At 35.9% G+C, this 23844-nt stretch overlaps 1 protein-coding gene across 1 annotated transcript in view; it reads right to left on the bottom strand.

Annotated features, from left to right (window-relative positions):
- thada (THADA armadillo repeat containing) overlaps window positions 1–23844 on the bottom strand; it is a 285860-nt gene that overhangs the window by 165816 nt on the left and 96200 nt on the right. The window contains exon 28 of the mRNA XM_030156371.1: window positions 16453–16584. Coding sequence (XP_030012231.1) covers window positions 16453–16584 — 132 coding nt within the window. The remainder of the gene's footprint in view (window positions 1–16452; window positions 16585–23844) is intronic.

Genomic DNA, 23844 nt, shown 5'->3' with positions numbered 1-23844 from the left:
TCATATCTAAAAAGAAGAAAAACAAGAAAAAGGGAGAAAGAAAGACAGACAGACAGAAAGACAGAAAGAAAGACAGAAAGAAAGACAGAAAGAAAGAAAGAAAGAAAGAAAGAAAGAAAGAAAGAAAGAAAGAAAAGTCATTTCTAACTGACAGTTCTTTCTAAACTAATATTAGGGCTAACTGATCTGGTTGAACAGATCATACAATGATTTTCTAAGGCAGAATCATGATTCACAAAATTTAGCTAAATTTAGCTGAATTAAAAACAAACTACAACATGTTTTCAGTTTTTTTCAGATTTCTGGAGGCTTGGGTTGTGTCTAATGGCTTTTTGTTGTATCTGACTAAAAACTTTGTAGTTTTGCATTGTTTTGAATCAACAAGTCATATCATTGACAACATCCAGATGAGGTAAACACCATATTTCCATGTACAAAAAGCTGCAGTGCTTCCATTAATTACCTACATTATGGCAGCCTAATTTGTCCCAACAGATATTAAAAAGGAATCACTCCACAGTGGCATTACACTAAATTAGACTCATGATTATTCCTGTTTTAGCATCAGAATGCTACACAAACTCCACAAGTTAATGAGAGTCTGGTTTCAACTGGCTCTAGATGTAAAGTGTCATGAGATAAGTTTTTTTTAGGATTTTCCACTATGTAAATAAAATTGATTAATTAAGCACTCGGAGAGCACAGACCTCCCCCAAGGCAGATCTGCCCCCCACCCACCAAAATTTAATCATTTGTTCCAAGTCCATAACAAGTCCATAACTTTTTGAGTTATCTTGCTAACTAACCAACAAACAAAAACAAACAAACTAGAAAAGCACTTGGAGAGTGCAGACCTCTGCCAAGGCAGATCTGCCCCCCCCCCACCCCCATCACCACCAAAATTTTATCATTTGTTCTTTGTGCCAGTATCAACAATTCCTGAACATTTCCTGAAAATCCGTCCATAACTTTTTGATGTATCTTGCTAACTAACTAACCAACCAACAAACAAACCCTGGCAAAAACAGAGGTAAAAATGGCAGAGGTAAAAATGCCAAATCAAAAAGTGAACAGATGTAAAAATACTACCTTGAAATCAGATCAATAGACTACTTGTTTTTTGTGGTGACTACAGCAGAGGCCGAAGGAGGTTCAGCCAGTCTCTCAGCATTTGTTTACCATTTGTCACTGTCACGGCTTGTAGAAGCCAACGAAATGACAATAAGACGAGCGGTGAGGGGAAATATATGACATTTGAGTTGGGGAGGTAATGACAGAGCTCCTATTTGAAGGCCCTCGGTAGTTTATGGGCATTACGGTGCCCTTTTAGAAGAAATGAGATACGGAGGGGAGAGGAGATGAGGGAGGTGAGAGGGCGGGTGAGGAGAGAAGCCTGGATGGATATCAGAAGGCATAAATCACCTTCAGAGTGTGCAGAAGCTTTGGCATTGGGGCGGAAGAAAAATAAAATGTTAAAAGACCTACACCGACGTAGAATTAGACAAACTACCCGCCTGATATACAAGACGTCAAAGACAGGAATGAAGCTGCCATTAATTATTATAATAAATATGTCTGCTCGTCCTCCTCCTCCACCTCTGTTTTCGTCATCATCGGCTTTTATATCGTCATTCCCCACGCAAGTACGGCGCTTATAGAGGCTGGGCGGCAAAGGAATGTGAAAAATCTAGAGAAGTTGTAGGAAAATGTAGAGACAAAATCTGAAGTTGGGGGGGGGGTGATTAGACATGAAGCCCTGAGAAGCTAAGCTAATGCTAATCTGTAAAAGCAGGGGGTCGGATCGTATGAAGAGATAGGAAGAAAAGGGAGTGGGAAGAAGTGGGAGGAGGAAGGGGGGAGGTGGGGAGTGGGGGGGTGCTATCATCGCCCTCATCAGACACGTCTGCACACGCCTGGTGAAGATGGGCTGGGGGATGAGCACTGGTAGTGGAGGGAAACATGACTGGAGCCAGAGAAGTTAGGGCTGGGCTATATTTATCTCCAACATGTGGGCTTCATTTGGGTGGATGTGAGCCGTGCATACCTTCTCTGACAGCAATAGTGAGTCAGTGCTCTGATATCTACCTGCTAACTGCACCCACAGGACACAGGCCTTCAGAAAAGTAGCCCAAAATCATTTCATCTTGAAAAAAAAAAAAAAAAACTTATCTAGGAGTCACTGTTTGGACTTCTTTGAAGCTTCTTAAAGGTGGAATGAGGTATGTGTTGTAGCCAGTGTTGGGAGCAATGAGTTACAAAAGTAATGCATTAAAGTAACAGATTACTTTTTGCTGTAACGCAGTAGTGTCAGGCATTACTAAACAATTTTCAGTCATATTTTACTCCAGGGCTCTCAAACTCATTTTCTTTCAGGTGCCACATTCAGCCCGATTTGATCTCCAGTGGGCCGGACCAGTAAAATATTAGCATAATAACCTATAAAGAATGTTAACTCCAAATTTTGTCTTTGTTTTAGTGCAAAAAAAACCCATTAAATTATGAACATACTTTTATAAACTATCCAAATAAAAAAAAAAAAAGTGAATAACCTGAAAAAAATGAAATTCCTTAAGAAAAATAAGTGCAATTTTAACAATATTTTGCCTCAACTTATCATTTCTACATGTGCATTATGGATCGTATCTACTAAGACACTAAACACTTAGTAACAGGCAGAAAATTGTTAAAATTGTGCTTCATTTTCTTTAGACATTTCAGGTTGTTCATATTTGTTCAGGTCATTCACATTTTATTGTTACAGGATAGTTTGTAAATGTAAATATTTTCATACCTGAATGTTATTTTTTGCACTAAAAACAAAGACAAAAATTTTAAGTTGTCATTATTTACAGGCATAATGTTATATATATATATATATATATATATATATATATATATATATATTTTTTTTTTTTTTTTTTTTTTTTTTTTTTACATCAAACTGAGAAGAAAATATGGACTCATTATTTTTTTGTAGGTTATTATGCTATTATTGTACTTGATATCATATTGGTCTGAATGTGGAACCTGGAGTAAAATGAGTTCAACAGCTTTGATTGTGGAATTTTTGCACTTTGCAAATTCATCCCACAGGCCGCCTTGGAACCTTTGGAGGACCACATTTGGCCCCCGGACCACATATTTGAGACCCCTGTTTTACTCAGTGCATGTTCAATAGCGCTTGTGTTACAACACATTTTTTGCTGATACTTTAACCCATAAAGACCCAAACATTCACCATCTACCAAAACCATCTCAGCTATTTCTTAAATTTTGCTGCTTATCAGAATCAGAGTACTTGATTGTCTGTCATCAGAGAAAATCATCTTCAACATGGCTCATTCACAATCAGACTAAAAATAAAACAGAAACAGAAAGTCCACACAGATGAATTACTGCATAAAAACAGTAAAAGATTTATTTATGAAAAAAAATATTCAACATATAATAAAATTATTAAACTGTTTATGTTTACTACTCACTATAAACACATGTAATTGGTCACAGTCATTCAGGTTTTCCATGTAAGAGGTGTGTATTTTTGAGTGTGTACATGAAGTTTGTGTTAAAAGGTTAAAGGTCAAGATGAACTTAACCCATAAAGACCCAAACATCCACCAGCGACCAAAACCATTTACTGATCTAAAATGTCTAATACCTGTTAATCCACTAACTCTATCCATACATGTAAATGAGTGGTGCAAAATACAGTTTGTCATCTTTTCATGGTCATCAGATATGACCCACTTGGACGTTCAGAGGCTCCATAACGAACGTGGAAACACTGTCATCTTCTACAACAGGCATGCCCAAAGTCCGGCCCGGGGGCCAATCACGGCCCGCGGTCAGATTTTATACGGCCCACAGCTTCAGTTTTATAATGTATTATTTATGGCCCGCTTGGACTGTTGAACCGAGTACATGAATCATAAAAGGTTCAAAATGCAGTTTCTCCTTTCACCTCATGGTGGCAGCACCACTCTAACTCTATCTGGCTCTGTGACCTTACCGTGAACCCTTTTTCGCTAATTTCTAACCACGGCGCCTGTAAATAAAAAAACGAAAGTTGACAGTGAGGGCCGCCGCTTCCAGGAGAGATGGGAATTACAATTTTTTTTCACTGAAAATTGAGGCAATTATGTTTGCCTAATTTGTCAAGAGACTGTTGCCTTGTTTAAGGAATTCAATGTAAAGAGACACGAGCAGACAAAACATGCTAACGCATACGACAAGCTAGCAGGGAGTAAGCGTTCCGAAAAAGTGAAGCAAATTCAAGCTGCTTTAAACTCACAACAGTGACTTTTCATGTGAACCTGTGAGTTCAATGAATTCGCCACCAAGGCAGGCTACCAAGTTGCCAGGTTAGTTGCCTCTAACTGCTGGTGTTATGTACTTATAGATGTGACACAAAATATTACTTTCTGAATGTTTTTTTCAAAGAGTAAGAGTCATTTGTTTTAATCTTAAACGTTAACAGACTTTACATTACTGAGTAATATATGAGTAATGATTACTCATATAAGTCATGTTTAAAATGAATGTGGGGTTAAGATTTTTATCAACTTGGATGTTTAAGATACGCTGTACAGTTTGTTCTATGTTATCTGACTCCAGATGTGAAAGGAAGGCAGAATTGTTTTTTGTTTTTTGTTTTTTTCTATTTGTTCACACCTGAGTGGCTTAGATTTGGTTACACTGCCATTTAAAAAAACAATATTGTGACAATGAAAATAAAATTGTTGTAGAACAGCGCATTTATATGTAATTTTTACTGTTTAAAAAATGTCTGAAGGGACCACTGGCCCCTGGCAATGTCCACATTATCAGATCTGGCCCTCTGGACAAAAAGTTTGGACACCCCTGTTCTACAACATTGATTCACCAGTAAAACCAATGGAGTTGGATCAGTGACAGTGGATGGAGACACTTGGTTTATGTTCAGTTAATAATAGATTTTGCTGAAAAAGTTATTTTTTCTTCAGTTCTCTCTATTTCTGATATAATAATCCTCAACTGTACTCTAAGCTTTGATGAACATCCACATGATCAGTGAATTAAATGTTGGAAAATACTTGATTTTCACTGAAAAAAACCAAAAATATAGAAGTTAATATAACAAAAAATATCAATAAATCACTTAAAGACAGTTAAATATAGATAAAAATTCATTTGGGACCTGCCACAAATGTCACACTGGGTCCTTATGGGTTAATGGCTCAAATAAGAAAAAAAAAACAAAACATCAAGACCGCAAGACCTTAAGGAATCAAAAATGTGGCAGGAAAGTTCTATTTCCTGTTGGTGTTCAGCCAATGGGTGAGGACAGCAGAAAACAGTCCATTGTCCACATGGACGTATGCTCATTACTAACCCTGACCCTGCTCTACAAAAGCTAGTTAGCATGAGCCCTGTGATCAGCAATGACAGGGCAAGTTAACATTTCTGTGACTCGTTAGAATTCTTTATGAATTACAAATTTATCTACCAACATTATCGGCCCCGCCCCCTGTTCGAACATGTAAAATGTTGAAAAAAATGAAAGTGTTCCTGCTGGGATTTGAACATCATAGACTGTAGCGTTAATTACTGAGCTATACACCCATAAGTACTTAAGGGCACAAATGTATGCGTCCCAAGGCTCTGCTATCTCTTGTATGGGGGGGAGGGGGTATTTGACTTTGGGGGGGGGGGGGGGGGGGGGTGTTGGGTTCTACTGTGTATGTACTATTTATGACAAGCGTCTGTATGTAACTCAAAAGTAATACAGTAATCATGTAATGCATTACATTCTAAAACAGTAATATTGTAAGGTAAGGAATTACTTTTAAATAACAGTAACAAGTAATCTGTAATGCACAGGTGTCAAACATATGGCCCGGGGGCCACATCTGGTCCGCCAAAGGTTCCATTCCAGCCCGCAGGATGAAAGCGCAAAAATGAACCTGAACAGTCCAGGTTGTCCAAATCATTTTGGTTGAGGTTCCACATACAGACCAATGTGATCTCCAGTAAAAATAATAACACAATAACCCATAAATAATGGCGACCACAAATTTTCTTTGTGAAAAAAATTTAAGTGAAAAAAATAACATTACACTGTGAAAATATTTACATTTACAAAACTATTCTTTCACAATAAAATGCAAATAAATACATAAACAAAAACAAACATGAACAACCCGAAATGTGCAATTTGAACAATATTCTGCCTGTTACTAAATGTTTCAGCGCATTTATAGATCCACTGTGATCTGTAGTTGTGTTAATAATAATAGATGCGATATTGTAGAAATTGTTAAAATTTTAGTTCCAAACTCCAAAATTTTAACAATATTCTGCCTGTTACCAAATGTTTATGTAACATTGTGTGTAATGTACATGTATTAATAATAATTCGAGGCATAATATTGTTAAAATTGCACTAATTTTTCTAATGAAATTTCTGTTTTTTCAAGTTATTCACATCTTTTTTGTAAAATGTAAATATTTTCATAATCTAATTGGGGGTTTTTGTACTAAAACAAAAAGAAAAACTTGGATTTGTCATTATTTATAGGTTAATAAGTCATTATTTTACTGGTCTGGCCCGCTTGAGATCAAATTGGGCTAAATATGGCCCCTGAACCAAAATGAGTTTGACACCCCTGCTGTAATGTATTACAGTTTGGAAGTAACTTGCACAACACTGGCTGTAACTCCAAATGGTAACTGGATTGTTTACAGCTCTGTATGTTGACAGTCGGAGCGTCCTTCACACCAAAAGGGACCAAAGCAAATGTTGTATAGTTGAGTGTTTCCAGACAGAGGAGTTGAGCTTTGTTTTACAGTCAGACACAAAGCTCCATTTGTCACTTTCTGTGGATTCAAAGGTGTCCAAAGCACAATGTGGCCTAAACAAATAGGCCTAAATATGGGATTAAGTTAAAAATCAACCCAATTTACATGGACTTCTTAGAACATGATGCTACAGATAACAACTATGTTTACATGGAAAAACTACTGCCTGTATAAAGAGATAAAATTCTTAAGAAGCCTTGTGCATTTCTAATGAAAACGAACATGTTCTCTGGGGGTTTTTTTTCCCACTGGTAGCAAAGGTTTCCACTGTATGATCTCAGCCCTCTTTCATTCCTTCAAATACCATCTTGAAAAGGTCAGATGTTTGATATTTGCTCCAAAAACCTGCAGATACTCTCAACTCTTTCATGGTTCAAAGAATGTGTGTTTCTCCTTCTGACCAAAGATACAGACTTTCCTTTTGGGCATCTACCTCCAACCACAGAAGAGGATCTATGTCCCACCTCCAGCTGACTTTAAAGAAGAGCCATGTGTTTCAACCTTTGGTAAAAACCCACTAAAATCAATAATCTGGGTTCCTACACATTTTTCAAGGTCAAATTCAAGCACGTTTAAGGGTAATTTTCAAATTTTTTCCAGCACATCACCTTATCGCTGAGGTAAAATACATCAATCTACAGAAATCTACAGCACAGGTGTCAAACATGCGGCCCGGGGGCCAAAATCAGCCCGCCAAAGGTTCCAATCCGGCCCGTGGGATGAATTTGCAAAGTGCACGTTAGGGCATCAAACTCAAAAATAATATCATACTAATCTACAAATAATAACAACATCCATTTTTTTCTCTTTGATTTAGTGCAAAAAACATTAAAATATGAAAATGTTTACATGAAAAACCTATTCTGTAACAATGACATGTGAATAACTTGAACAAAATGAAGAAAATTAAGTGCAATTTTAACAATTTTCTGCCTGCTACTAAATTTTTGTTTTGTGCACAGGTATAAATGATAAGTCGAGGCAAAACATAGATAAAATTGTACTCACATTTCCTTACAAATTCCCTTTTTTTCAGGTTATTCACATCCTTTTTGTTTGGATAGTTTGTAAATGTAAATATTGGCATAACTGAACGTCATTTTTTGCACTAAAACAATTTGGAGTTGTCATTATTTATCATTATTATGTCATTATTATCATGCTATTATTTTACTGGTCCGGCCCACTTCAGATTAAATTGGGCTGAATGTGGCCCCTGAAAGAAAATGAGTTTGACACCCCTGATCTACAGGAATAGATATAATCATGATTATTTTTTTCACTTTTTATCACCATGATGTACATTATGTTATGCTATAAACGTCTAAAATTCTTTCATAATAGCAAAAACTTCAGAAATTAAAGGAGAATACAAAGTTTTAGTCAAAAAAGGGAAGCCACTTGGCGTTCTTCAGGCACATTCACACTGAGCCAAAGATTAAGATAAAACCTGAGAACACCCGGTAATTTTCTTTTCTGACATAAAAGTTTTATTTTTCAAAATAAGTAGCTTTGGCTTGGCAACTAACCTGGCAGAGTTAATATTAAAAATAAATTTAAAAAAATCACATCACAGTTAGAATTGCAAGCACTTTCAAGCACTGAAACTAACAAAACATTGAAACTGAAGCATTTTCAAGGATTTCAAGCACCCATACAAATCCTGTAGCTTACCTGGTTAAATAAAAATATAAAATAAAACAATAACTGAAATATAATTGACAGTGTTTTTTTTATAAACTAACCGGGCACAGCAACAATGACCTTTGACCTACAACCCTCAAGACAACCTGAAAACATCACCATCTCTGTGATCATGGTCTCCATTTCAAGGATTTCAAGCACCTGTATGAACCCTGTCTAATACACAGGAATAATATTATCTAGGGATGCACCGATACCACTTATTTCCAGACCGAGTACGAGTACTTACATTTGAGTACTTGCTGATACCGAGTACCGATACGAGTACTTAATAATCCCATTCCAGTTCTTAGCTCCTTTTGTAAATGTGCTTTATTGTCGTTATCATTAGTCTGACTGGAGCAAGGTGCTGCTACTGACATTTAATGTGTTGGAATGAGCGTTTGTCAATTAATCCACCAGGGGGCACCACTCTTAATTAACCATACTGGACAAATACCGCAAAGAAGAGTAAAGTTTTTTGAGAAGAAGAAGAAGAAAGTCAGTAATAACAAACATGGAGACGACAGAGGTAACACTACTGTGATACTAATATTACAGCGTTTTCACTAGTAAGGTTTAAAAGCTTAGCTTCAGCAGGTAGAGAAAAGAGAAATGAGTGATAAGTTTCGTTTTCACTTCTGCTGGTGGCGGTCCACACGGGTCCGTACCCCCGGCTCAGCCCTGGGTAGTTGTCATAAATCTGTCAGTAGTTTTTCTCTAACTCACACAGTGGCTCTTTGAACAGATCCTCTACCTCCACGGTTCCCGCTGGTATTCTCCGTCTGGGTACACATCCGCCAGCACCTGGAAAATGGATGGAATGTACGCAGAGGACGGACAGAACGCTGCGTCTGTATCCATCTGTGTCTTTAATGTTACTTGCAGTCAGCGTTACTTTTATCACCGTCATTTATTTTGAAAAATCTCCACCCTCTTCACACTCCCCACACATTATTCCACCACCTCGTACCTGCTGCACTGAACTGTGAATGTCACACGGCTGTAAGTGGTATCGGTGTATTTGTATCAGGTTAATTTTAAGAGTATGAATACGAGTACACACACTGAGTATCGGAGCCGATGCCCGATACTGGTATCCGATTGGTGCATCCCTAATATTATCATGTCATACATACAGGGGTTGGACAAAATAATGGAAACACCTTAAAAAATCAACAAAATATAATTTAATGTGGTATAGGTCCGCCTTTTGCGGCAATTACAGCCTCAATTCTCCGAGGTATTGATTCATACAACTTGTGAATTGTTTCCAAAGGAATTTTAAGCCATTCTTCAGTTAGAATACCCTCCAACTCTTTTAGAGATGATGGCGGTGGAAATCGACGTCTTACTTGAATCTCTAAAACTGACCATAAATGCTCAATAATGTTGAGGTCTGGGGGCTGTGCCGGCCATACGAGATGCTCAACTTCATTAGAATGTTCCTCATGCCATTCTTTAACAATTCTAGCTGTATGGATTGGGGCATTATCATCTTGAGGTGAAGGTGTTTCCATTATTTTGTCCAACCCCTGTATCTTATTCAGAAAATGCTCCACTCGGAACATGGGTTAAACCGGAACATCCAAATGGAATAAACTTCTTAAAACCTGTAAAATTCAGAATATTGTCATTTGTGATAATAGTGGAATCCTACTGTGAAGTGTAACTACACTCAGTGACTATGTTTATATGCTCTCTAAGATTCCACTATTATCGTGACATGGGTCATGTAAACAGCATATTCTGTTTGTATAGTCTGAACTGGGTCTTATTCAGAATGCACCATTTTCCAGTGCGGGATTAAATGTGGGCTTTGTGGAATTTACACAGGATTCAAGAGCATTCTTTGGACATGTATACAGTGAACTCCGAATGTGTGTCTCCGGTAGTGTTTTTATTAGTTTGTGAAACACGACCTTGTGCCCCTTGTTTACAGTCAGCTCTTTGTCTTGTACACAAACCAATGGACCCACTGTGACCCAGACTGGAGCGGAGATGTAGAGCCGAAAGAAAAGCCTGCATTTCTAGTCAGAAGAAGAAACACAAGTACTTTTAAACTTGGATATCGACAAAATTCCGGATACGAATTGATGTTTTCAAAAGTGAAGAAGGCAATGCTGAAGTTTAAGTTTGTTGGACTATGTTTGGTGGTACATAGATAGGAATAATAGCAAAATATTTAAGATAAGGTAAGGCAAGGCAAAGGAAGGGAAGGCAGGGTAGGGGGTAAGGTAAGGTAAGGTAAGGTAAGGTAGGGTAGGGTAGAGTAGGGTAAGGTAAGGTAGGGTGAAGTAAAATAACATAAGATAAGACAAGACAAGATAAGATAATATAAGACAAGACAAGGTAAGGTAAGTCAAGATAAGATAAGATAAAATAAGATAAGACAAGACAAGACAAGGTAAAACAAGGTAAGACAAGACAAGATAAGATAATATAAGACAAGGTAAGGTAAATTACGGTAAGGTAAGATAAGATAAGGTAAATCAAGGTTAATTCAGATAAGATAAGATAAGGTAAATTAAGATAAGATAAGGTAAGGTAAGATAAGATAAGATATACTTTATTGATACCCGAAGGCAGAAATTCAATTGTCACAGCAGCATAAGGCAAGAGAGCATCAAGTACAATAAAAAAAGAGAAAGATAAAACAGAAAAATTACAAAAGTGACTAAAAATTATATAAATATTGATAATAATAAATAAAGTGACAAGTTTTGTGACAAGTTTTATTCTGCTATTGTCCTTGTATTAGCCTATGATACAAATACTAAACACATTTTGATTTGATCACAACAGGATCTAAAGCTATATCACAAAATGTTCCTGTGTTAAAACTTAAATTATGTTTTACAGACATTACGGATTAAGATCCTGCTGAAATGTTCATATTCTATTATTTTATAACTAACATCATAACAATATTTTTGCATAATCCCAACAAAGGAACTAACATCTACTTCTTAGTAAATAGTGCTTTTAGGATGCTTCAAATAACCATTATTTAATAAAACAGTGTTAAATAATAATAATAATAATAAATAAGATAGTAGCAATAAAGAAAACCGAAAAACAAAATGAACATCCGCCATATCTGCATTTGAATAAATACCTAAAAATATCGATACAGTACTTTTTAATATCGATACAGTATCGTGAAATGAAATATCGCGATACATTGCAGAACCGATATTTTCTAACACCCGCCTTGAGTCAGTTAGGAATTAAAATACCTGCTTGAGATGTATATACAACAAAAAGAAAGGAGAATATCGATCCTGCTCCTACACAACAGACATATTCACCCCCGTTCTGGCTGAATACCTCCAGTATAAAGCGCTCGCCTGTCAGATGACGCCACACTGCACTGGCTTGGATCAGTAATGTTATCGAAAAAACAGGAAATCGCAGAGGATTAAAGTCTTCCCGACGACTAAACGTGTTGCTCTAGAACTCAAATAAACAACTATTAAGTTCTCAGCGATGGAAGAAGTTAAATTGTCTTTACAACGACCAAAACACCTCTTATTATCACTTATAAGTTTTGTGGTTTGATAATTATCCATCGTTTATCTCTGCGTATGTATACTTTCTTCAGTAACACACACACACAAAAAGCACTCATGTCCTGTTATCTCATTTGTGAGTCGAGCATTCCGACCTCAAGGTCCTGACACCACCACCCCCCCACCCCCCATCTCCTCCCAGACTCACAGCCTACATATAACACCACTAACTCCAGCACATAATTCCTATTTTTCACACTGTGCATTAACTAAACATTTGAGTCAATTTTATTTATCTTTATCCATTAAAATCCTTTAGTGGTCTCATATATGTCTGTAAATCTGGCTAATGTGTGGCATGAAGCGCTGCATTTCTATTTGCAGGTGCAGTGCATGCATGTGTTCCAATAATATTTGTTCATTTCTCAATCTGAGGAATGCAAAAAATGAAGGCTGTAACCGCAGTTTCCCATTCGCCTGTGAGGTTTACTCCCCTATACACGGGCGTAAACCTAGTCAGCTGCTTATCCAACATGAGTCAACAAAGAAAAATCACAGACAATATCTCACAAACACATATGGAAACGGAAATCTACACGCTGTATAATAAACTGCATTAAAGTCTATTTTGAGGAGCGTGAAAACACACAGCAAAAGAAATAACGTGAGGACAAGTTTATGTAGGAGATGCAGCAGCACCTGTGCAAACACAACAGAAGAATACACACAGTAAAGTTTAGACTGCAGGTGTTTTGTCTGGGTGATTGTTACATGTTCTATTCTTAGAGAGGAGCTGTGGTTCAGAGAAATGCTGTTTGAGAGCTTTATCGGGGCTCTGAGCAGGTGTGTGACCCTTCAGGATGTGACAGAGCATTCCCTGGGCTTGTGTTTTGTTTTGTGTTTTTTTTTAAACCTTTATTTAAGTGGGCAAGGAGCTGACTGGAAACCTGCTCTCATTGATAGTGATGACACAAGGGAGGATCAAACACAAACTGTTTAGAATGAAGTTCTGTTTTCCATCATGTGGCGAGTGTGGGAAGGCATAAGCTGTGGGAATTATCGGAGTTCCATCTTCTGTTATCGGCTTTTGTTTGTTGTTATAGTTTTGCTTTCAAAGTTGTTGCTGGAAAAGGATTAAAGTTTTTTTTTTTTTAACCTTACCTTGTATACAGTCATGGAAAAAAAATATTAGACCAGTAACAATCTCCAACTTCACAGCTACATATCACTAAATATTATGTACAGAATATTTAAAGTGTAAGCTTACCCTCTTTCTGTGTCTAAATCTACATTCTCCATGACTGAAAATTGGAACAAAGTCAGAAAAAGACTCAAAGTGATGAAGTGTCTGAACAGGAGTAAGCGAGTAGTTCACGGACATCTTATGAAAGATATATATGCAGATTTTTTTTTTTGCTAATGCTAAAGCTAATGCTAGGTACTGTACAGTCACGGAAAAAAATATTAGACCACCAAAAGTCCTCAAAAACAATGGTTATGTAATCAAGTACTAACTCCTGTGTGTATCATGTGACTAAAACAGACAGAAAAGAAAACATGGAATGCCTAAAAGCACTGTTTTTGTCAGTACAATGCCATAGTTATTGATGTCAGAACTTCAGATTCAGATTCAGATTCAAGTTTATTTGTCATTTCAGCATATAAAAATACACAGAAATGAAATATTGTACTCAGGTCCCCAACTGTCAGCAGCATTTAGTAAAAATAGTATAAGTTACTAATAAAATGATAAAAAATAATAAAATACTGATATAAAAAATAGCAATAACAATAACAATAACACCCCCCCTAAAAATTACTTATAAATAACTAAAAAGAAAGCATTATTTATAAAGTGCACAGCAGTAAAGTGCCAATTTAAAAGTGCATTCTGGGCTCAAAGTTCAGCAGGAGTTCATCATTCTCACTGCCTCTGGATAAAAACTGTTTTGGAGTCTGGTGGTCTGGGCTTGGATGTGCCGTAATCTCCTGCTTAAGAACTTAAGTGATTTTGGTTATTATCAAGAAAACCATGGAAAATGGCTAGATATCAGCTTTTAAATTAAACTCTTATGAGCTATTTTTGTTGTTATTATATTTGTCTAAACAAATGTACCTTTAGTTGAACCAGGCATTAAAATGTAAAAAAAAAATATATATATATCTGTATCTAGGTCTTTTGTAAGGATCCTTACGAAAGACATAGATACAGATATATATATTTTTTTTTTTTTACATTATACTTTTCATCATATGTGCCAGATGATTCTGGTTACTGACCAAAAACAGAATTATATTTTAAAGATTAACTTGGTATATTATCGCCATTGGGAAATTCAGTCTCATTTTACCAATCCAAATACATATAAAGTTGCTGACAAAAATATTAGACTACCCTTGTTTTCTTCAATTTCTTGTTCATTTTAATGCCTGGTACAACTAAAGGTACATTGGTTTGGACAAATATAATGATACCAACAAAAACTTGGTTATTATCAAGAAAACCATGGAAAATGGATAGATATCAGCTTTTAAATTAAACTCTAATGAGCTGTTTTTGTTGTTATCATTATATTTGTCCCAACAAATGCAGCTTTAGTTGTACCAGACATTAAAATGAACAAGAAATTGAAGAAAACAAGGATGGTCTAATATTTTTTGTCTGCGACTTTATATGTGTTTGGATTGGTAAAATGAGACTGAATTTCCCAATGGTGATAATATACCAAGTTAATCTTTAAAATATAATTCTGTATTTGATCAGTAATCAGATTCATCTGACACATGTAATGAAAAGCATAACGTAAAAAAAAAAAAAAAAAAAAATATATATATATATATATATATATATATATATATATATATATATATATATATATATGTCTTTTGTAAGGAAACTTCTCGTTTACTCCTGTTCAGACACTTCACCACTTTCAGTCTTTTTCTGACTTTGTTCCAATTTTCACTCATGGAGAATGTAGATTTAGACGCAGAAAGAGGGTAAGGTTACACTTGAAATATTCTGTACATAATATTTTGTGATATCTAGGGGTGAAGTTGGAGATTGTAACCAACTGAATACTGCCCAACTCTTAAATTTGGTGGTTAAAAAAAAAAAATGTTAGAGCCAGTGTTTGCTCCTTACTTAAGGGGATACTAACTGTGACCTGCGCTTGATGAAACAGAAATAAACAAGAGGATGAAGTCTGCTCTGAGCTGCGGTAGAAACATGGAGAAACTCACTCCCACAGTCGATAGCTTTTTGCAAGTTAATGAAAATGACTCTTCTCACTTTCATGTGGTTGTGCTGTAATGAAAACACAATTATGAATATTACGCTCACATTCTGGAATTAGATCCTCCTAATTCCCATAAATCACACAGACCCACCTCATTTACCTAACCGCATCTTATTTCCAACCAAAACCCACATTTTACACCTGATGAGCCTGGGAAAAGCACTTGAAGGCAACACTGTGGCTTGTTGTAGCTCGTATTTCTGCTTTTAGGACATGAGTTCCATTTGTACCATTATAAACCGGTTTGGTGCACAAACTTAAAACAAGTCAATATTATATAGAACTAGTGGATATGAGGGAGGACAGAGGGAAAGTCCGTTTATTTCACCAACATTCATACTTAGAATAGAATAGAATAGAACAGAATAGAATAGAATAGAACAGAGGAGAGGAGAGTATAGAACAGAACAGAATAGAATGGAAGAGAACAGAACACAGAATAGACGAGAGTAGAGTAGAAAAGAATAGAACAGAATAGAACAGAGTACAGTAGAATAGAACAGAACAGAACAAAACAAAGAATAGAATAGAATAGAATAGAATAGAATAGAATAGAATAGAATAGAATAGAATAGAATAGAACAGGACATAGAATAAAACAGAATACAATGGACTAGAATGTAGAATAAAATAGAACAGAATAGAATGAAGTAGAGTCAAAAAGCACACAACATAGAATAGAATACAATAGAATACAATAGAATACAATGGACTAGAACGTAGAATAAAATAGAACAGAATAGAATGAAGTAGAGTCAAAAAGAACACAACATAGAATAGAATAGAATAGAATAGAATACTTTTTTATCATTGTGTGTTCAATGAAATTAGGAGTGCTACTCAAGTGAATGCTAAAAATAGGAATAAAAAATGTCAGAAAATATATAATATATAATTTAACAAAAGTAAAATAAGAATGAAACTAAGAGTAAAATACATTACAATATTGACAATATTAACAGTATGTACATGTATGAATATTAGCAACATTAACAGTGTGTATATCTATGAAAGTCTATAAAAAATATGCAATACATGTGATATTTTAAATGTGCTTCAAACGTAGGTGAGTTAAAGGTGCATAGAGAGGCGTATGATTCTGTACTGTATCCTACACCCACCTGATGATGAAGGGGGTGAAAGGGGCCAGTCCCAGAGGTGTTGAGGAGCCGTCCATGGGAGACGGGTAGAGTCGACTGAGCACCAGCAGCAGAAGGAACAGACTGGGGTGGAGTTTCACCTGACCGCTGTCACTGGAAACACACACATGAAAAACATCAGTATCAGTGCATTTTTGATATGACTTTTTTGTGGCTCTGCTGATGATTATGGCTGTGTTGTAGCTTATAGCATGCATTTCAGCAATAATCTTTTTTTTTTTTTGACATATTTATTGAATCTAATGTCAGTTATTCTTACAGGCCTATTAGACACTACAGGGATTTTTTGCACCCTGGAAAAAACTGCAAATAAAATCATGTCTTTTCTGCACGAACCTCTTATACCACTCCAGCTCTACTCAAAACTACCAAAACTTCAGTACTTTTTAGGATTTTAACTCTTTAAATGCCAGTTTGAATATGTGACGCCTCTTGTTTTATTAAACAAACAACGCAAAATATGACATTTTCCATATGACACACAGTGGATTGATATGACAGTGTCTTATATCATAGTCTTGGACATGTCAAAGATTAGGAATAACACTGATTTCATTGCATAACTACTTTTTATTTAGTGCAGGACCCTCTTGATAAAAAATGCCCCACTGACTTACACTTACATATTTACTGAATTTAATGTCAGTTATTCTTACAGGTCTATTTTATGCTACAGTCAATTTTTGTACCCAAGAGCCAAAACTAAACAAGCCAAAAAACTGTGAATAAAATCGTCATATGTTGATACTTTTCTTTATTTTTTTTCTGCATAAACCTCTTAAACCACTACAGCGCTACTCAAAACTAACGAAATTGCAGTACTTTTTATGATTTTAACTCTTTAAATGCCAGTTTGAATATGTGATGCCTCTTGTTTTATTAAACAAACAATGCAAAATATGACATTTTCCATATAACACACACAGTGGATTGATATGACAGTGTCTTATATCATAGTCTTGGACATGTCAAAGATTAGGAATAACACTGATTTCATTGCATTAGTAGCTTTTATTCAGTGCTGGACCCTCTTTGCAAAAAATGCCCCACTGACTTACACTTACATATTTATTGAATTTAATGTCAGTTATTCTTACAGGTCTATTTTATGCTACAGGCAATTTTTGCACCCTGGAGCCCCAAAACTGCTAATAAAATCATCATATGTCGATATTTTTCTTTATTTTTTTCTGCATAAACCTCTTAAACCACTCCAGCTCTACTCAAAACTATCAAAACTTCAATACTTTTTAGGATTTTAACTACTTAAATGCCAGTTTCAATAAGTGACACCTCTTGTTTTGTCAAAAAACACAACAAAAAAATATGACATTTTCCATATGACACACAGTGGATTGATATGACAGTGTCTTATATCATAGTCTTGGACATGTCAAAGATTAGGAATAACACTAATTTCATTGCATTAGTAGTTTTTATTCAGTGCACTCATACTTGACTTACACTGAAACCACATTTTTTAATCTCACATAAAACAAATATTAGTGCAATGAAATCAATGCTGTTGCTACTTTTTAACATCTAATCACCAGCAATGCCCCATTACCCCAATATTTATATACAAAAATCTTATTAAAATTTTCATTTTTGTTTTTTTGGGGGGTTTTGTTTCCATATATAACACTGACATGTATTTAAAGTGATATTTATAGGGTTAAAATTCTGAGAATGTGTGAAATCTTGGTAGATTTGATCTGAACTGATGTGGTTTAAGAGATTTATGCAAAAAAAATCTGAAAAATATATTAATATATGATGATTTCATGGCAATTTTTTGTGCATTTCTGGCTCGGGGGTCCCCAGAGGGTAGTAACTTAAAACCAAAACAAAAGATACGTAACATCTTAACAGGAATCAAACCTATAGATTATTTTTCTGACCCCGAAGTGTCAGACAGATGTAAAATAACAAAACCTGCGAGGCTTTCCTTTCTCAGTTTTGAATACACCACATATATCTGAAACCGTCCACGCTCCACTACAGTCATTTCGTCGTGTCCTTGAAGTGAGCTTTTCACCTCCCTCTTTTTCAGATTGCCAACCGAGTCAGAATGGAAAGTGTTCGTCAGTGCCAGAGGTTTCACATTTTCACTCTGACACACTGAGATGTAAAAGGAAGTAGGAGGCGAAAATAAGACGCGGAAAGAAAAAGGTGTAAAGGTCTTAAGTAGGAAATATAACGCCTAACAACATATGTATTCACTGTATCGTAGATCAGAGGCACATATAACCTTTCTTCTTCTCTCAAAATAATAAATGCAGCTTTTCCACTTCACTTATATTTTATTTTTTACTTCCTATGACTGAAAGAATTTATTTTCCAGAACTTTTTCAGCTATTATTTAGCTATTATGACAGTCAGGGAACAGGTTTTAAACTAATATTTTCCATATTGATTTTTTTTTCTTGTTTAATTATTTATAGCATGCCTGATCAGACGTAAAGCACTTTATTAGCAAAGCACTTGATGGTTTATTAGCGTTATTCTTTATGACTGTCCTTATTATTGATTTCCCTCCATACCTTAGCCCATTTATGACTAATATTAAGTCTGTCTAAGCACATTTTTGGGGAGTTATAGCCTGGCAGTACACCCTTAGCTACAGAAAAATAGGAAAATGCAGAAAAAAAATCATCCAGGGCAACAAAAAAAATATTAGTTCATTTTACTTTTTCCTCTCATTTTCCATGTGTTTTTCATTATTTTAGCCTATTCCTTCTTGCCTAATTTGTGTTAACTTTCCCCTATTTACCATACCAGGTTCGAAAGCTCATAACTGGAGAACCACAGAACTAAAATTAATCAGTGACACTTCATTTGAAAGGTAATAACAAGTAGTTGCAGAAATTAACTACATACACTAGTCTTGTTAGCTTTGATCGCTATCTAGGTGATTCTTTCTCTAGTTCTGTTTTTGTGCGTAGAAATACCGTAAAATAATCTTAGTGAGTTTATTTTCCAGTTTTATTTTTGCAGACAATGCAAGCTTTATAACAAGGTGTACTACCAAAAGTTTAATTGCAGAAAATTTTTTGCATTTAATACAAAATGGTGACTAGATTGTTGGAGATCTGGTGAAAATTAAAGATTATTTCCCTAATTTCTATTAAAATACTAAAAGATACACATAAAAAAAATCAGCTTTGTGCCACTTTAACAGTGTGCAAGGTGGAAAAAAACCTCTTAGAAATGATGGGAAAGCGAGGTTTACGATGCACAGAGCGCCTGCAGTCGAACGCCGTGCAGGTCTTTAAGTGTATAAGGTCTGCTGTGTATATATGTGTGTGTCAGCACTCTGTCCTTCGGGCCCTGTCATTAGTCATGAGGATCTCATCGAGCGGAGACTGAACAACAGACCCCCTGCGAAAACAACTTGTGCTTTTCATTACTTCATTCAACGACCGCATACACATACAGTACGCACGCACACACATACACACAGCCGTCTACTGGGACTGTTATAGATCGGCAAGATGGGAAATGTAATAGCGGCCCAATTAGTAAGAGCTCTAATGTGTTTAGAGTCGGTTTCTGCCAAGCACAGCGGGACAGGATGTGATGTAAGAGCCGCAGAGGGAGGGGGCAGACAGAGGGGAATTGCAAACATATTAGACCATGTTGAGATCCAGCTGGAGGCTCAAACACTTGACAGGATGAAGACGAGACTCTGTGGCGTTTAATGGCTCGCTCCAACTTCACGCTGAGCTCTTACATCAAATTCTTCCCTCTCCTTCCACTCTTTAGTCACCTCCAGCACACAGTGTTTGATGAGAGTTATTTTTGTTTGACATCAGCAGAACAGTGACCAGTGCTCAGCGTTTTCCCTCGGCTTTTAGATCTTAGTAACTGTGGTGTCTCTTCCTGTACAATCACTTCCCTCAATGTATCCTCATGCAATCCCTTCCAAAAATGGGCAATAATCCTGTATAATGTGAAATATGTGCTATAATTCGCACAATAGTCTTCTGTTCTTGCAATAACAAGGAAATATTTCTTAAACATTTATCCAAACATAAATGCACTATTTTTATACAGACTTCAGTTCATAGATATACATACTGTTAATATTACAATGTGATATTATGAATTGTGTACAGGTAACACGCCACTTTTAATTGGCGTGTTATTTGTATGCATTATAAGCTTTCTGCATGTATGTTCACGCCACATCAAATACCACGCGATTAGCAGTAGGGCCTCCCATTTTTGGGACTTCTTTTCCGATCAAGTTCTTAATTTGACCAGTTAATCTCTTATATATTAGTAACTCCCAAAAAAAAATGTCGGCCCAGTCTGTAAAGTTTTAGACCCGCCCCCCACCGCCATCTTTAGGGTGCCCATCAGCTGAGTGCAGAAAATCCATTTTTCAATGGAAAATCATGCATTTGTCGGTGACTTGGCATATTTATGCTGAAAATGTGTTACCCTTCTCTGGAAAAAGAAATCTGGTACCTGCTGAACTGAGGAAAAGGGAGGGTACCAGATGAGTAATCTAGGACCAAATGTTCTCTAGTGAAAGTCCTGAGTGCATATCTTTGAAATAAAACTAGGCAATAAAGAAATCAGCAAAAACGTGCGATTTTACCCATTTTTCAGTGTCAAATGACCTTGACCTTGTCTAAAATCATGTGACCTTGACCTGTACATGATTTGAGACCTTCATAAATGACAATAGCATCCCCGAAAACCTCTAATATGACATTTGCATGAGCAAATATGGCATAACTAACCGACAAATGCATGATTTTCCATTGAAAAATGGGTTTTGTCCACTCGGCTGACAGGCACCCTAAAGATGGCGGGGGGGGGGTCTAAAACTTTACGGATTGGGCCGAAAAAATTTTTTGGAGTTACTAATATATAAGAGATTAACAGGTCAAATTAAGAGCTTGATCGGAAAAGAAGTCCCAAAAATGGGACGGCCTAATTGGCAGTTAGGGGTCATGGATATGTAAACTGGAGATCTTGGCGTACATTGGCACATGATCAAACGGCGTGGAATAACACGCAAAAGGATGAAAATGCGTACATATAGCACGCCAACTGCCATAAGTGGCGTGACATACAGCGCGATTTCATGAAATCAGTCTGAATATTATGTCTATTCATATTTTATGTCTATTATTTTTTATTTTTCTTCTTTTAGCTCCATTCGTATTTTAATTTTGTAAAATTTTCTTATCTTATTTTTAGTTTTTGTAATTTTATGTTCACACAAGATGGTGGTGTTCGGGGGGGGGTTAGGGGTTGGGTTATTTCCATTTGCATACATGTTTTCTGAGTGGCCAACTGAGACATAAAATTGATGAAACTGTTGCTGTTGGAAAATCTGTTAAAATCTGCCTTTTACAAGTGATAATGGCTCCACAGTCCACTTCCTGTTCCTGTTATAAAATCCTTTTGAGTCCTCCCACCTTCAGGCTGACATACAAACGTACATCACACACTTTATAATAAAACGCAAAGCAGATAATCTGATTTTTTATGACAGTCTGAACAGCAACCTGGGCCACGTATTTGGTCCTAAATCAGATACATACCTGCTCTTTTGCCATGTGACTTCAGTCTGAACAATCATATCGCATTTCATCCCACTTTTACATTATTGAAATGCAAAAAAAATCAACATTAAGCCTTGTTGAGTGAACATAGCCTATTTGGAACCATCAAATTTGATTAGAAAAAAGTATATTTTTTCATGTTTTACAGCTCGCTTGTTCACTTAGTCTGTCCGTATGTCTAGAACTAATATATTATAAAACCAAACTCTTATAATAAACCCAAGCAGAGGCATTGTTACAGTCATGTCAGGTGGCAAAAAATGTTGTAAATTAATAAACAATGAACTAAAATGTTGGTTTTTGTAAGGAAAAATAGTATGAAAACACTCATATGATTCTATGTGGTGTGATATCACTGTTAATACTGTAAATAATACAGTCTTTTAGCATTATTAATGCTTCTTATGCGCCTTTTGTTGCAAACTTGTTTTGTTTTTTTCTGTTTTATCTACCTACTATGCTGCCTCTTGGCCAGGTTGTCGTTATGAAAGGGAACTGGTTGACCTACCTTGTAAAATAAAGGTAAAATAAATAAATAAATAAAATAAATAAATAAATGAATGAATGAATGAGTGAATGAACAGCAAAAGAATCATGTCCATTTGCAATTGATAGAATCTGATCAGACATTGGTTACTATAGCTGTTAATCGTGTATTCAACCCTCCCTTCTGTCTGAAAATACCAGTGATTAGACAAAATCTGCAGCGTGAGGTCAGTTTTCTATAAATCACAGTTGAGGATTAGAAGCAGAAGTCTCATGTCCTCTCAGATCACTTCAATTACGACATATTGAATGATAATTACAGAGTTTTTTAGCCCAATGATACAAAACAACCAAAAACTGCAGCTTTTTTTGTACATCTATGTAAAATGTAAAAATCTGGCGCCACGACTAGTTGCATTCTCATGTTTTGCACTGATTTTGACTTCATCTGATGAAATAATTAAATTAAATGTTCTTGTTCAATTAATTATACCGCCTGATGGGAACACAGTGAAGGCTGCGATTGTGATAACATTTGGTTTGGGGGAAAAAATCAAGCTGCATGTGTATTTTTTTATAACCGTAAGACATTTTTATTTGAAGAGGATTAGCTGCAAGACAACAAAATGTTCTTAAAGGGAGCCATAAATTCACGGTTTTATTTTCATCATAGACTACCGGTTATCACTGAAAAACTTGATGCTTTATGTGGAAAATAACAAGATAAGGGAAAATAGACTCTTCATTCTTTCGCAGACGAAACACTGCTGAAACGAATACGGCAACTATTAAAAAAAGCAACACAATGTTAAATTAACCCAGAAATATTTCAAATACATTCATCTCTTTGAGTCACATGGTAAAATACTCCACCAATTACATTTAAGGGCATGTGTTCTGTAATCTGCAGTGCAATATATTTTCACGGTAACCCTCCCAATGCTGATAGCCACCCCTTATATTTTTGTTATTCTTTTAGACACTAATGAAAAGGACTTAGCAGCAAAGATACAAAAGACAAGCTAGAAAATAAACCGAGCCAAAACGTTAAATAAATCATCAGTTTTCTTAAGATGACTCGAGAAATGCGCACGGAATTAAATAAAAGTGTTTTGCTTGGACGTGAAGGCAGTGGCAGATAAGATGGCGTACTGTAACAAATCACTGCATTCCAGATTAATACGAGGGCAATCACCTGAAATAGCTTCGCAGATAAGTTTGCTGTTCTGAGAGAATAAATCACAAGGCCACATGAGTTAGAAAACACTCTGGAGGTTTTATTTAA

The sequence above is a fragment of the Sphaeramia orbicularis genome, chromosome 15, assembly GCF_902148855.1.
Source record: "Sphaeramia orbicularis chromosome 15, fSphaOr1.1, whole genome shotgun sequence".
NCBI lineage: Eukaryota > Metazoa > Chordata > Actinopteri > Kurtiformes > Apogonidae > Sphaeramia > Sphaeramia orbicularis.
Note: the sequence above shows the minus strand (reverse complement) of the source record. Positions and strands in the feature narration are given on the sequence as shown.